Genomic DNA, 16,676 nt, shown 5'->3' with positions numbered 1-16,676 from the left:
TCCTCCCGGTGGTTCCTCGTGGTCCCTCAGGCCTCATCGGTGTGGACGGGCTGACGGGTTTAATTGAAGCCGAGGGTTGTTGTTTTTTTGACGCCACGTTTTGCCCTTCAGACAGATCGCGCCTCATCACCAGACCTCCTCCGCCGGAGAGAGGATCAGTGACGCAAATCACAAGACGTGGGCGTCGGTGTGGAGACTCTATGAGATGTACGAGCAGAAAGACCTGGAGGAAGAAGTCTCACTAGTTAGTTTTGGTTCATTTATGTACTGTGAGCTTTTCTCTGGGGCCGTGGACAAAGAGTTTATTAAAAAAGTGGCAGCTGATTGAATTAACCATGCGTCAATCAAACACTGAACTGAGAGGAAGAGTGAAAATATCTTTTTTTCCATCAAGGAAAGCCTTCAGTGTCGTTCATTGTTCTTCTTTCAATGAAGAAATACTCCGATGCTATTGTAGCAACTACGCTAACCTCTTCAGGAGCCGCCATTGTTGTTTAGAACTCTCTGGATCGTCTCACGGAGCCAAAGTGTTAAAGCTGCATTCTCTCTAGTGTCCACCAGGGGGCGACTCCTCTGGTTGTATAGAAGTCTAGTCTAAAATGACTCTACTTCTCTCTTGAGTTATTCCCTCAGTAAACATTGTAAACATGAGTTTATGGTCTCAATCTCTAGTTTACAGTCTTCTTCAATACAGCATGATGTTCATTTAGTACATTATGCTCCATTTAGAGTCAAACAGACCATAAAGCAGGGGATGATTTAGGGGCAGGGCTACACAGTGATTGACAGGTCTCTACGTCACTCCTCCTCAGTCCAGATATGGTCACTTCCTGTTCACTGGTTGCAAAAAGTCAAGATGGAGACGTCCAAAAAGCCAAACTCAAGGCTTCAAAATATCCACAAACCAACGAGAGACGTCATGATGCCCAGTGTGGTAAATACGAGTATGATTCACACTAGAGACCCCTGAAAGTGGACGAGCGGTAGAAAGCAGCAGGAAACAGAACTACTCAAGTTAAGTACAAGTACCTTAAATTTGTACCTAAGTGGAGTACTTGAGTAAGTGTAGCGTAGAGTACATGCCGCCTGCTCCTTCAACCTTTTCTCTGCAAATATTTAGAGCTGAAGTTAATACAGTCAGCAGAGTTTTGGTGAGAAACAGAAGTTTAGTTTAAAAGAAAACTCACACAGAGAACCTTTGTGAAAAAGTACTTTCTAGATTATAGTATTTTCTTATTCATAGGATTTCTTTAGTGTGATAAGAAAACTAAATGATTCGTATACGATATGTCCAATCTATCAGTTGTCATATTGTTTAAATATTGTTTTGTTGCACTAAACAGGTGAACAGTTTCTGTTTGTTTATTTGTGACATAACTCACCTTTCCGTCTTCACAGCAGATTTAAACACCCGACTGCTTGTTTTTCTCCAGAGAACCAACAGGAAACGAAACATCTTCCACAAACACAGAAAGTCACATGAAAGTCATGGACACCGTCGGTGCCACTGTGAGGAATCAGCTGCTGTATCCGCCCCGATGAAGAGTCCTTGAGGAAGATGTTGGGTTCCTTGGAGCTCATGTGTGGACTGACCGTGACCTCAGACCTCAGACCCCTCCCCCTGACAGCAAGACCCCCGCCTTCCTCCTCAGGGACCAGAACCTCATTACCATCGGGATCGTTAGAATAGGTTGACGCGCTGAAGAGGAGCTTCCATTGATTAGTGAAGGTGTCAGACATGCAGGCTTGTCATTGGACGCTTCAAAGACGAAGGGTTCAAAAGCACAAAGTCAGCCCTCGTCTTCATCGCCAGCTGCTGACAGAGGGCTCCTGAGCAAGGCAGTGACCTTCAGACGGACCGGTGGAGCTGGTCAGTAAAGAGTTTATTTACTTTACAATACAGCTTGGTAATAACATGGTGATAGTGGGGTAATAGTATAATAATAAAGAGGGTAGTCGTTAAGTAATACAATGTAATTACCAAAGTAATAACCAGGTAATAGCTTGGTATTAATAAGTATATCTGGGTAATATTACTCTGATGTATACGTAACAGGTTAGTCAGCTTTGACTAAATATGTTGTAAAGAAGCTTCAACCTCCGGTTCTTTAAAGTTCCTTAAAGCTTCACGTGTTGAAGCTGCATTCTCTCTAGTGTCCACCAGGGGGCGACTCCTCTGGTTGTATAGAAGTCTAGTCTAAAATGACTCTACTTCTCTCTTGATTTATTCCCTCAGTAAACATTGTAAACATGAGTTTATGGTCTCAATCTCTAGTTTACAGTCTTCTTCAATACAGCATGATGTTCATTTAGTACATTATGCTCCATTTAGAGTCAAACAGACTCTTTCACTGTGTGTTTTTAGTTCAAAGGTAATTGTAACTTTGGTTGTGCTGTAGCTCCACCGTCTAGTGTCACTTCTGGTTGCAAAAACAAAGATGGCGGCGGCCAAAAACCAAGATTGTGACAACCAAAATGCTGAATTAGAAGCTCAGAAACATCAGTCCACATTCCAATGAGGGACAACTACGTCCACTTGTTATGTACAGTTTATGTCTGTAATTGACGAAAGAGGAAGACAAAAGCCTCCACAGGGGGGCGACGGAGAGTTGAAGGGAAGGCAAAGACACAGCGTGAGTTTGAATCAAAGATAGCACCTCTTCTCACAGTCATAGCTCAAATGTTCTCACAAAGATATGAACACATATTGATATCTTTCAGAGTGACTATCCAGGGTCACCATTATGTCTGACGTCCGTTGAGAATAAACGTCCATAAATCTTACGATCTTGAATCACGTCGCGTTCTGTTTCAAAGCTTCCGCACCTTTGTTTCCCAACCTCTTTCATTCAGAGTCGACCCTTTTTAATCCGTCGCCCGTCACTCAATTATAAAAATGTTCCGTCCACACAAGCAAACAAACAAAAGTGAAACACCTTCGCTGTCGCGTGAACGTCTCAGACTTCAGAGACAGAGGAGATAAAGGATGGATCCATCAGGGAGCACCGTCTCCATGTTCGGTGTATCAATGCAGGACGGACAGGACGAATGCATGCAGGAGGAGGGTTTTTATTCGTTTCGCTCTCATTCCCCAGAAAAAACAAACTCTCGTCCACCTCTCTGGAGAGCTTTTTGTACTCCATCAGCTGGAGTAAGGAAGGCTGACAAGAGGCTGCGTCACTCTGCTGTTCTTCACACCCTCATCCATTTTATCCCCCCCCCCCCCCCCCCACAGCGCCTGTCAAAGGATCCAGGCATTCCTCATCATGACACAGCAGTTCTTTTTGTTTTATGTATATAAATACATATATATATATATATATATATATATATATATATATATATATATATATATATATATATCAAACGGACACAGAATTTTAACATATAGAGAAAACGTGTTATTCTACCCTGAGGTGTTGTCTCAGGGATTCATTTCTTGCTCTCTGCTGCCCTCCCATGTGACAAGGACTCATATCTAACAGAATGTAACAGAATCTAATAGAACTCTGCTGTGTTCTGTGCTCGGTCACTCATGAAGAAACTGTGGCTCTCAATCGATTAGTTAAGTGTTAGTGTTTTTTGATTTCCACATATAGATGTGTTGAAATACTTACCAAAATGAATGTTTCAGTTTCATACATGACTGTAGAGAGAGAGTCGTGTATAAAACGGCCTACATGTTTTCAGACTGTAGAGGAAACGCCACATATCTTAAGAACTATTGGCTTGATTGTGATAAAGTTGTGTACAGACTGTACATTGTAAATAAGAAGTGGACGTAGTCATGGTGGCGTCTCTTATTGGTTATTTGGTATAAAGCCTCAAGTTCATCAGTTTGTCTAGAGATGGGTATCGTTAGCATTGTGTCGATACTAGTGCTACTATCGATACTGCTTATCAGTTCCTTGATGATACCCTTATCGTTTCTTTTTGATTATTTTGTGAGAATCAACATTGTTTTATTATTCTTATATAAACAAATATAGTCTTGAACGGTTTAAATATCTCACTATTGTTGATTCTACTGTTTGAATGTAAATATGAGAACATTCCTACAGGGAGGAGTATTTATATCACTAACGTACGACATCACTAACGTACGACATCACTAACGTATGACATCACTAACGCACGACATCACTAACGTACGACATCACTCACTAACGTACGACATCACTAACGTACGACATCACTAACGTACGACATCACTAACGTACGACATCACTACCGTATGACATCACTAACTAATGTACGACAACACTACCGTATGACATCACTAACGTACAACATCACTAACGCACGACATCACTAACGTACGACATCACTCACTAACATACGACATCACTAACGTACAGCATCACTACCGTATGACATCACTAACGTATGACATCACTAACTAACATACGACAACACTACCGTATGACATCACTAACGTATGACATCACTAACGTACGACAACACTACCGTATGACATCACTACCGTATGTCATCACTAACGTACGACATCACTACTGTATGACATCACTAATGTACGACATCACTAACTAACGTACGACATCACTAACGTACGACATCACTAACGTACGACATCACTACCGTACGACATCACTACCGTATGACATCACTAACGTACGACATCACTAACGTACGACATCACTAACGTACGACATCACTAACGTACGACATCAGTAACGTATGACATCACTACCGTTACCTGACGGCTGCTCCGCAAACAGACCGGTGTTCTGCTCGTTGGCCACACGTTGTGATGAGCGGCTGCTGTTTCCTCTCTTACTTGTGAGGCTTTTATTGTGTTTGAGTTCTCAGCATCTTTCATGCTGTTAAGTTCAGTTAAGTTAAGATGTTTAACAATAAACTTGAAACATTAATAGGAATAAATAGCAAAAAATAAAAACACCAATTCTGAGGAAATGAAAGTATTAAATGTCTTAGTTTTTACGTGTAAAACAGTTCTGTCGTTCATGGTTCCCAGAGGATGTACCCTAAAAACCTTTTTTAACCCCCTTGACTTCTACTGGCTGCTTTGAGATTTGGTGCAGATATTCTCGTCCTACTCAGGATGATTAGACGTTTTTTTAATGGCAGATATTTTTGGGATGTTATAGCAGGAAAAGCTCATGTGTAAAATATAACTTTATTGTAATAAGAGCAAGAGTCTACAGTCAGTTGCTTTATTGTGTTATAAACTAGAAGAGCACTCTGGGAGCTCAGACCTCCATCAAGACCTAAAGCCATATCTCACAATGTTAACGAGAGTGAAAAATAACTTGTGTATCTGCCTCGTGATTTGGATTGGCTCCAAAAGTTCATTGTTTCTTCTTTGGCCAAAGTTACACCCCACCGCCAAGTTTCATCAAAATCCAGCCAGCAGTTTCTCCGTAATCCTGCTGACAAACAAAACAAACCGAAAACACGACCTGCTTGATGAAGCTAAGAAAACCAAACTATCAGACAGAGAAGTTTTAGACAAATTTGAATTTTGACTTGATAGAAAAACACATTGATTTGGTCAAATATGCTTGAATATGTCAGGAAACAAAGTGCTTGTTGACTCCAGTTGGTAGATTTGATCGTTTTACATAACGTCCTAAATGTGTCGCTACGAGACATTTAAGCTGCTGTTGTTCTGAAATGAACCTTTTTAATAAAAATTCTTCACCCAGAGATGTTTTCTGTGAGGTTCATTTCTTGCAGTCTGCTGACATCTAGTGAGACGAGATGCTCTGCAACAAAAACTGTCTCGCACGATTCATGTTTTTAATGAGGAGGTGCAGGGAGGGAAATAACCGCGAGCCAGAAGCTGATGAATCAGGTCTGCGGTCGACGTGGAGGGTTGGAGGCGTGTCGGGAGATTAGAGGCAGAGAGAAGAGAGCGTCACTTAGGGAGCTCAACCATTTATTTTAATATTCTCATGAAATGATGATTTATTATACTTATACTGCCAAACAGATGCATTAAAGACGACTCCTCTGTCACATTAAAACAGCAGCTGGCTGACTATATTTTTCTCTTGTATGTCAGTAATGCTGAGAATATGACACAATAATAATTAGATTGTAAACTTTGCATTTGTCTTATATCCACTTGCAAAATTATTTTTCTTTATTATTATTTTTTGTTGTTTTTTTGCAACAGTATTTAAAGTCTTTGCGTTAAACTAGTTTAACTACTTCTAAGATTACAACAAACTGAATATCATTAATTTTTCCTTTTCAAGACTGCGGGAATGTGAGCCGCCGAGTGCAAAACCATGGAATTAAATGTATAACTTTTCATAATTTTTCTACTTATACAGTACTATTATAACATTATTTAGAAATATCACAAAAAAGCCCACATCAACATTACGCAGCTTATTAAAACACAGCATCTCCCTGAATAGCTGGAGTCTGTAACTCCCTCTTTAATTCATTTGGGGAAATTGTGCCTAGAACACATTTTCTTTCCTGATGAACACTTGTTTTCGTATCTGAGTCGAGGCTCTAAGGAAAGAGGGTGTAGCTCTCTGTTCACACCCACATACATACTTTAGTTCTGCAGAAGAGGAAATGATTTAATCTAAGCTGTCAAACCACTTCTGACATTCTCTTCATGTTTCACTGATGTGAGCTCAGATTAAAATCTAAATGATGTTGAGTTTCAACCAGTAAAACATGCAAATCCTTTTCAAATCACTGTTATTTATCTCAGATAGACGTTATTAAGAGTATTTATTTTATATGTATTTGTCATTAGATGGTTAATTAGCAGCATCTAGTGGACAGTTAATGGAACTACACCATATGTCGGGGACTTTGACCAGGTGTATAGGAGCCGCATTTAAGTTCATGTCTATGTGTTTTAATTACTGATCTTTTTCTTTATTTGTGTTGAAAGCAAGTGAGCCCCGCCCACAGGTGAGGGGGGCAATCCTATAAGTTGGTGGGCATGACGTGTGACGGCAGATACCGCTTTTGACCTCGGCCTCAGCCTGTGAAAGCGTCTGCTGATTGAGAGGCATCGGCAACGCTGCAGTAAAAACCCAAAGACATTGAAACGACTGAATCTTATGTCCCTATTTTTGCTTATTTTGCAATAAATGGAAAGCTACAGTGAACCATAAGCTCCTTCTGGATTTTCTTTTAGGAAAGGCTGCGAGTCAGACACGCTGCACCCGAACTCTACGTGGTGAAAACAATATAGGACATCGAATATAGGGGTTAAAGGAACAACCAAATTTAGGAGTTTTTGCCACTACATTATGATTTGGTGTTATAGAGGAAAAGTACAAAGCAGTGAAGTACAAGTGAGAAACAACAGCATGAATCATCTACAGGTGAGGGAGAGGACTGAGGAAATACAAACACCTCTGATAGGCTGACATCTACCACCTGTTGGACTGGTGGTACCTGTTGGACACTGATGTCACACTGGTTTTATTTCTTCCTTGGACTCTGAAGTGATGAGGGTGTGACGGCGTCCTCAGATCAAATGGACACAGACACCAGGACTGACAGGAGGACATGAGCAGCTTCTTCTCTCCAGTGTTTCCTCCTCACATGAAGGAGGAACGTGTCTGTAAACTGACCTGAAGTGAGTTCAGCAGGTGAGAATCCTACCAGAGGAATCTGTACATGTTTGATCATCAGGATCGCTTTGATCACTACGTGTTGTTTTTCTCTTTAACTGGAGAATAGAACGACGTTTCAAAAGATGTATTTGTTATATGCAGTAGAATTTCTCTCTGAGATAAAGAACAATGATTTTTAGAAATATAATGTTCATGTTTCTCAAGAAGTTTCAACAGAAGTTTGTAATCTGAGTTTCTGAACTGGTCTGACAGGTTGGATCTACCTGAGTTATTTTTAACTGTTAACACTCTGAATGTTCACAACACAACCATCTTAACAACCCTGACACACACTCTGTTTCACTAGTGGAGACCTGTTTGCTCAGTCCGATAGAGACCGATAGAGAGAGACAGATATAGAGAGAGAGAGAGAGAGAGAGAGACAGAGAGAGAGAGAGACAGAGAGAGAGAGAGAGCGAGAGAAAGAGAGAGCGAGAGAAAGAGAGAGACAGATAGAGAGAGAGAGACAGATAGAGAGAGAGAGAGACAGAAAGAGACAGATAGAGAGAGAGAGAGAGAGAGAGAGAGAGAGAGAGAGAGACAGATAGAGAGAGAGAGAGAGAGAGTTCACGTCATCAGTGAAAAGTGCAGGCGTGTCTGGACTGGTCTGACAGGTTGGATCACCAAACACATAATAGACAAGCTTATTAATGAAGAATAAAACATTTATAACTGCTGTTATGAATTGCATGCTAATGAGTGTTAATGTAGGAACAATGCTTTATAAATGATGAATTAAGTGTTTACTCATACTGAACTAATGCTTCACAGTGTGTAGTTTTTATAAAGTGTTACCCAACCATCTTAACAACCCTGACACACACTCTGTTTCACTAGTGGAGACCTGTTTGCTCAGTTCATGTCTCAACTGTCCCAGAGGACAAAACCTGTCCTAGATGAATCTGGCCTGGGTCTGATGGTGTAGTAACAGTGAAGATCCTATATTACCCTGTACAATGTATGTAATAGACGGTAAATAAGTCACAACATGTTAGCCATCTTATGATTCTCCTGTTATACCTCAGAAAACATCCACAGGCCTGTAATTGATCCTCACATGTGCATTACGCAATCAAGCATTCTCCTTCATCCTCTCCTTCAAGTGGTTGATTGTCAGTAAATATGTACAGCATGATTCATATTCTTTCATCAGGATTTTAAAATGTAAGAATTGTAGTATCATAAAAACGATATCTTTTGTATCTTGACAGAGAGGACAGATGGAGACCCCTATCGTGGTCTTCAAGAGAACTTTGGAGGATTTAGGAGCCGACCAGTTTAAAGAATTCAAGTGGTACCTGAAGGAGGTGGTCCTAGGAGGCTTCCCAGCAATCCCATTCTCCCGACTGGAGAATGCAGACCGGATGGACACAGTGGATCAGATGGTCAAGAACTATAGCATAAACACTATTGAAGTGATCCGGAATGTTTTAAAGGAGATAAATAGGAATGATCTAGTGGAGAAATTACCAAAAACCATCCCAGAACCTGAAGGTAAGTCATGGTATGAAGATCAAAGTGGCATTTTAAAAAGACTTCAACAAACATTAGCAAAGCAAGCAATGTCTCAATTTTATCAACAGAGACTCATGTCTTGTGTTGCACCTTGGCTTAAAGACCAAGCTACCAAACAAGAAAATAAAATGTCTCAGAGAAGAAAAAGCAACAATACAAAGGCAGACAGTCCTGTTTTTGTTGCCTCTAATGTTTAAAATCAGCACATTGGTGTGACTGTAAGATACTGCTTGGACGTCATTAATTCTCTCTGTAATAAAGTAATAAACCTTTTGGTTATTTGGAGAGCACAGAGTTCATGGACACATGAAGCACAACATGTCAGTTGATGTTAAATGACACTAAGTCATTTTACAATCGTTACCTGTTCAGAGCCTTTAGTTATCAAATGAGATGAATAGATTTCATTCATATAGAAATATGTACACTTGTTAGAAATGACTCACATTCACTGAAACAACCCCTCATTGATTTTTATCTTTGTTTTATTCATGCAGAGATTCTTACTGAGTGCCAGAGGAAACTCAAATCCAAGTTTCAAAAGAAGTTCCAGTGTGTGTTTGAGGGAATCGCTAAAGCAGGAAACAAAACCCTTCTGAACCAGATCTACACAGAGCTCTACATCACAGAGGGAGCGACTGCAGAGGGCAGTGATGAACATGAGTTCAGACAGATTGAAACAGCATCCAGGAAACCAGACAGACCAGAAACAACCATCAGACAAGAAGACCTCTTCAAAGCCTCACCTGGAGGAGGGGAACTAATCAGAACAGTGATGACAAAGGGAGTGGCTGGCATTGGGAAAACAGTCTTAACACAGAAGTTCACTCTGGACTGGGCTAAAGACAAAGACCACCAGGACATACAGTTCACATTTCCATTCACTTTCAGAGAGCTGAATGTGCTGAAAGAGAAGAAGTACAGCTTGGTGGAACTTGTTCATCGATTCTTCAGTGAAACAAAAGACGCAGGAATCTGCAGGTTTGAAGAGTTCCTGGTTCTGTTCATCTTTGACGGTCTGGATGAGTGTCGACTTCCTCTGGACTTCCTCAACACTGAGGTCCTGACTGATGTTACAGAGTCCACCTCAGTGGATGTGCTGCTGACAAACCTCTTCAGGGGGAAACTGCTTCCCTCTGCTCGCCTCTGGATAACCACACGACCTGCAGCAGCCAATCAGATCCCTCCTGAGTGTGTCGACATGGTGACAGAAGTCAGAGGATTCACTGACCCACAGAAGGAGGAGTACTTCATGAAGAGATTCAGAGATGAGGAGCAGGCCAGCAGGATCATCTCCCACATCAAGACCTCACGAAGCCTCCACATCATGTGCCACATCCCAGTCTTCTGCTGGATCACTGCTACTGTTCTGGAGAAGGTGTTGAAGACCAGAGAGGGAGGAGAAGAGCTGCCCAAGACCCTTACTGAGATGTACATCCGCTTCCTGGTGGTTCAGTCCAAACTGAAGATGGTCAAGTATGATGGAGGAGCTGCGACGGATCCACACTGGAGTCCAGAGAGCAGGAAGATGACTGAGTCTCTGGGAAAACTGGCTTTTGATCAGCTGAAGAAAGGATACCTGATCTTCTATGAATCCGACCTGACAGAGTGTGGCATCGATATCAGAGCAGCCTCAAAGTACTCAGGAGTGTTCACAGAGATCTTTAGAGAGGAGAGTGGACTGTACCAGGACAAGTTGTTCTGCTTCGTCCACCTGAGTATTCAGGAGTTTCTGGCTGCTCTTCATGTCCATCTGACCTTCATCAACTCTGGTGTCAATCTGCTGTCCTCCCGTTGGTTTAACGTCTTCAGAAAAAAACCTAAACATCTCTACCAGAGTGCTGTGGACAAGGCCTTACGGAGTCCAAATGGACACCTGGACTTGTTCCTCCGCTTCCTTCTGGGTCTTTCACTGGAGACCAACCAGAAACGCCTACAGGGTCTGCTGACAGAGACAAGAAGTAGCTCACAGACCAATCAGACTCTCCTACGATGTCTGCTGACACAGAGAGGAAGTAGCTCACAGACCAATCAGAGAACAGTCCAGTACATCAAGAAGAAGATCAGTGAGAATGTGTCTCCAGAGAAAAGCATCAATCTGTTCCACTGTCTGAATGAACTGAATGATAGCTCTCTAGTGGAGGAGATCCAACAGTCTCTGAGTTCAGGACGTCTCTCCACAGATAAACTGTCTCCTGCTCAGTGGTCAGCTCTGGTCTTCATCTTACTGTCATCAAAAAAAGATCTGGACGTGTTTGACCTGAAGAAATACTCTGCTTTAGAGGAGGCTCTTCTGAGGCTGCTGCCAGTGGTCAAAGCCTCCAACAAAGCTCTGTAGGTGGATACACTACAGATCCATTACCATTACTAAATATGTTTGATATTTTACTTTGATTAAACATTTTGTTTTGTATTAATCCCTGTTCCTCCCCTATAGGCTGAGTGGCTGTAACCTCTCACAGAGAAGCTGTGAAGCTCTGTCCTCAGTCCTCAGCTCCAAGTCCTCTAGTCTCAAAGAGCTGGACCTGAGTGACAACAACCTGAAGGACAAAGGAGTGAAGCTGCTTTCTGCTGGACTGGAGAGTCCAGACTGTACACTTGAAACTCTCAGGTCAGGATCAGGTGATTTACTACAAAGATGACGAAGTGGTCCAAGTGTCTGATCTACCATGTCTTCATGGTGGTGTTATCAACATGTTACTGAGGGATAACAATGTCTACTAGTGTCTCTGCTCATATGCATTTGTAAATCATGGTGTAAAGTGAACGGTGAACTGGTCACTATCATGCTCGGGATCAAAGTGTTGGACGGCTCGTCAGACCAACATGAACATCCTTTGGTCCACCTGCTTTCAGGGAACCAGGACGGTTTAAGTCGTGCTTTTAGTTTGTTAGATCAATCTACTACACTGGAATAACTTATTTCACTGTAATCATGGTTTTAAAATGTCACAACAGTGACAGGATGTTCACTAAATGTCTGTTTACTAAAGAAGATGGTGCCGTGCCAACGGCAGCCTGTTGCAGCAGCTCCCTGTGTGTGTTTTAATTTTAGTCTTGTTTCACTCTTTCCCCTCTTCTTTTTGTTTTTTCTTTTCCTTAACGTTTGGTTTTACGGTCAAACAAAGGAACATAACTTTTTCCGAACTTTTTCCGTGGCTTTCTGTTACTTTTCTCCCCCTTCGTAACGGAGAGCCACACACAATGAGTGGGGCCATTGTTTACTCCCGCGACCAGCTGATCGCGCTGAGTGAGCCGAGGCTGACGCCCGGCGCCAGGCCTGAGATCCCGAAGGAACTGCGGAGAAGACGTCGGGGCTGTAGGTCTGGCGCTAAGCGGAGGGCTTCGAGGAGGATATTCAAACCCTCGGTACCGGCGATTATAATGGGGAACGTGAGGTCTTTGGCAAATAAGACGGACGAGCTCGGCGCGCTGGTAAAGACCGGGAGGGTCTTCCGTGAGTGTAGCGTCATGTGTTTCACGGAGACATGGCTGCACGCGGATTTCCCCGACCACAGTGCGTCGGTGCCCGGCTTCAGGACTTTTCGGGCGGACAGAGACGTTATACAGAGCGGTAAGAAGAGAGGTGGCGGGATTGCAGTGTATGTGAACGAGAGGTGGTGCAATCCCGACCACCTGTGTGTGAAGGAACGTTTCTGTAGCCCGGATATTGAACTGTTAGCCGTGGGAATGCGTCCTTACTATTTGCCGAGGGAGTTCTCATCCGCCATTGTTGTGGCTGTGTACATACCTCCATCAGCTGACGCTGAGAGGGCAGTGGACACCATCCACTCCACTATATCTGGACTGATGAGTCAACATCCTGGTGCATTTTTGGCAATTACTGGAGACTTTAATCACACCACCCTGGATAAAGTACTGCCAACTTTTCACCAATATGTTGACTGCCCCACACGGAACAATAAAACTCTGGACCTACTGTATGCAAATGCCATTGATGCATACAGTACCACTGCCCTCCCCCCGCTTGGCAGGTCCGATCACAACCTGATCCTGTTGACACCCAGGTATGTTCCTCTGGTACAGAGACAGCCTGTGACCACTAGGACTGTGAGGAGGTGGTCTCAGGAGGCTAAGGACGCCCTGCAGGACTGCTTTGAGTCAACGGATTGGGATGTGCTGTGTGGACCACATGGGGTGGACATCAACAGCATGACGGACTGTATCACAGAATACATAAAATTCTGTGAACACACTATCATTCCATCCCGGACTGTACACTGCTTCCCTAACAACAAGCCATGGATCACCAGCGACCTGAAAGCACTTCTTAATAAGAAGAAAGCTGCTTTCAGGTCTGGGGACAGGGACGAGCTCAGGAGAGTCCAGCGTGACCTGAAGGTGAAGATCAGGGAGTGCAAGGACACCTACAGGAGGAAGCTGGAGGCCAAACTCCAGCAGAACAATGTGAGGGAGGTGTGGACCGGGATGAAGCTGATTACTGGCTTCAAGGTTGGAGGGAGACAACCAGGGGGCTCCCTGGAGAGGGCCAACAAGCTAAACTCTTTCTTCAATAGATTTAGCTCACAGCCCTCATCTGTCTCCTCCACACACCTCACCTCACAAACACCTCGGCTGCCTCCTCCCTTCCCCCCTCTGTCCCCCCTGGTGAGCGGCACGGACAATGAGCCCTCTACTTCAAAGGGCTCTTCCACCACCGACACCATGACCACCCTCCCCCCCCTCTCTGTGACGACTGGCCAGGTTAGAAGACAGCTGGAGAGACTCCACCAAGGAAAGGCTGAGGGACCTGATGGCATCAGCCCCAGGGTCCTGAAGACCTGCGCCATCCAGCTGTCTGATGTCCTACAACACCTCTACAACCTGAGCCTGAAGCAGGAGGAAGTCCCAGTGCTGTGGAAGACGTCGTGCCTGGTTCCTGTTCCTAAGAAGACGACACCATCTGGCCTCAATGACTACCGACCAGTTGCCCTCACATCCCATGTGATGAAGGTGCTGGAGAGGCTGGTCTTGGCCCACCTCCGACCGCAGGTGAAATCATCACTGGACCCTCTGCAATTTGCATACCAGCCTCATGTGGGAGTGGACGACGCCATCATCTACCTGCTGCAACGAGCTCAGTCGCACCTGGATGGAACCGGTGGCTCTGTGAGAATCACTTTCTTTGACTTCTCCAGTGCATTTAACACCATCCAACCAGTGCTACTGAGTGAGAAGCTGCGGGAGGTGGGGGTTAACGCGTCCACCGTCTCCTGGATCACTGACTACCTCACAGGCAGACCACAGTTTGTCCGACTGGGCCGTGTGCTGTCTGATACGGTGGTCAGTGATACTGGAGCCCCACAGGGAACTGTTCTGTCTCCCTTCCTGTTCACCCTGTACACCACTGACTTCCAGTACAACTCAGGGTCATGCCATCTGCAGAAGTTCTCTGATGACTCTGCAGTGGTCGGGTGTATAAGGGACGGACGGGAGGAGGAGTACAGGGCAGTAGTGGATGACTTTGTGGAGTGGGCCGGTAGAAATCACCTGCTTCTGAACGTGGCCAAGACCAGAGAGATGGTGGTCGACTTCAGGAGGAGGACGACGGCTCCACAGCCACTGAGAGTTCTGGGAGAGGACGTGGACATGGTGATGGAGTACAAGTACCTGGGTGTCTCCATCGACAGCAGACTGAGCTGGAAGGCCAACATCAACGCTGTGTACAAGAAGGGGATGAGTCGACTCTTTTTCTTGAGGAAACTTCGATCCTTCAACGTGTGCAGCAAGATGTTGGAGATGTTCTACCAGTCTGTTGTGGCCAGTGCACTGTACTTCGCCGTAGTCTGCTGGGGGAGCAGCATTGGAGCCGGAGACACCAACAGACTTAACAAACTGGTTAAGAAGGCCGGCTCCATCATCGGCTGTAAACTGGACTGTCTGGAACAGGTGGTGCAGAGGAGGACACAGAAGAAACTATCATCCATATTGGATAACCAGGACCACCCTCTCCACCACCTACTGCAGGGACAGCGGAGCACTTTCTCCAACAGAATGATCCAGCTCCTCTGTCATAAGGACAGGTACAGGAGAACGTTCCTGCCTACTGCTATAAGACTGTACAATAAATCACCTCGGGCCAAATCAAATCGTTAAACCTCTGCACTACTGTTTATTTAGTTGATTTAATATTATTCTGTTCTATTCACTGTGTATCTAGTGTGCATTTTTTATATAACATCTTTACTATATTATAACTGTATATATTGTGACATGTGTATCTTTCTTGTATTTTTCTTTTTATATAATATTAAGATTTTTTTACCTGTGACCTATTGCTGCTCTGTAACCTATTGCTGCTTGTAACAAAATAATTTCCCCTCGCGGGATCAATAAAGTTAGTATCTATCTATCTATCTATCTATCTCCCTGAATAGCTGGAGTCTGTAACTCCCTCTTTAATTCATTTGGGGAAATTGTGCCAAGAACACATTTTCTTTCCTGATGAACACTTGTTTTCGTATCTGAGTCGAGGCTCTAAGGAAAGAGGGTGTAGCTCTCTGTTCACACCCACATACATACTTTAGTTCTGCAGAAGAGGAAATGATTTAATCTAAGCTGTCAAACCACTTCTGACATTCTCTTCATGTTTCACTGATGTGAGCTCAGATTAAAATCTAAATGATGTTGAGTTTCAACCAGTAAAACATGCAAATCCTTTTCAAATCACTGTTATTTATCTCAGATAGACGTTATTAAGAGTATTTATTTTATATGTATTTGTCATTAGATGGTTAATTAGCAGCATCTAGTGGACAGTTAATGGAACTACACCATCTGTCGGGGACTTTGACCAGGTGTATAGGAGCCGCATTGAAGTTCATGTCTATGTGTTTTAATTACTGATCTTTTTTTTTATTTGTGTTGAAAGCAAGTGAGCCCCGCCCACAGATGAGGGGGGCAATCCTATAAGTTGGTGGGCATGACGTGTGACGGCAGATACCGCTTTTGACCTCGGCCTCAGCCTGTGAAAGCGTCTGCTGATTGAGAGGCATCGGCAACGCTGCAGTAAAAACCCAAAGACATTGAAACGACTGAATCTTATGTCCCTATTTTTGCTTATTTTGCAATAAATGGAAAGCTACAGTGAACCATCAGCTCCTTCTGGATTTTCTTTTAGGAAAGGCTGCGAGTCAGACACGCTGCACCCGAACTCTACGTGGTGAAAACAATATAGGACATCGAATATAGGGGTTAAAGGAACAACCAAATTTAGGAGTTTTTGCCACTACATTATGATTTGGTGTTATGGAGGAAAAGTACAAAGCAGTGAAGTACAAGTGAGAAACAACAGCATGAATCATCTACAGGTGAGGGAGAGGAATGAGGAAATACAAACACCTCTGACAGGCTGACATCTACCACCTGTTGGACAGGTTTTGACGTCACACTGGTTTTCTTTCTTCCTTGGACTCTGAAGTGATGAGGGTGTGACGGCGTCCTCAGATCAAATGGACACAGACACCAGGACTGACAGGAGGACATGAGCAGCTTCTTCTCTCCAGT

At 43.6% G+C, this 16,676-nt stretch overlaps 1 protein-coding gene across 2 annotated transcripts; it reads left to right on the top strand.

The window, feature by feature from the left end:
* The first annotated feature begins 7,480 nt into the window (after positions 1–7,480).
* Positions 7,481–11,868, top strand: LOC137884169 (NLR family CARD domain-containing protein 3-like). Of its 2 annotated transcripts, none has more exons than XM_068725868.1 (4): positions 7,481–7,597; positions 8,846–9,128; positions 9,647–11,483; positions 11,587–11,868. In XM_068725868.1, exons 2-4 carry the CDS (start codon positions 8,855–8,857, stop codon positions 11,789–11,791), a joined length of 2,316 nt encoding a protein of 771 aa, XP_068581969.1. In that variant the 5' UTR covers positions 7,481–7,597; positions 8,846–8,854; the 3' UTR covers positions 11,792–11,868. The 2 variants fall into 2 exon arrangements, with proteins under 2 accessions (XP_068581969.1, XP_068581968.1); XM_068725867.1 differs by having other exon boundaries at positions 7,481–7,610.
* Positions 11,869–16,676: the final 4,808 nt, after the last annotated feature.

Source organism: Cebidichthys violaceus, unplaced genomic scaffold (genome assembly GCF_023349555.1).
Source record: "Cebidichthys violaceus isolate CVI_PGR_0920_01 unplaced genomic scaffold, fCebVio1.0.p SCAF_368, whole genome shotgun sequence".
NCBI classification, from domain to species: Eukaryota; Metazoa; Chordata; class Actinopteri; order Perciformes; family Stichaeidae; genus Cebidichthys; species Cebidichthys violaceus.
This window is presented reverse-complemented; position numbering and strand designations above follow the sequence as displayed.

Bases quoted from the DNA above. Each gene is read 5' to 3' on its own strand.
- LOC137884169 (XM_068725868.1), top strand. From the start codon at position 8,855: ATGGAGACCCCTATCGTGGTCTTCAAGAGAACTTTGGAGGATTTAGGA. The intron at 9,129-9,646 runs GTAAGTCATGGT...TTATTCATGCAG, and splicing joins AACCATCCCAGAACCTGAAG to AGATTCTTACTGAGTGCCAG. The intron at 11,484-11,586 runs GTAGGTGGATAC...CCTCCCCTATAG, and splicing joins AAAGCCTCCAACAAAGCTCT to GCTGAGTGGCTGTAACCTCT.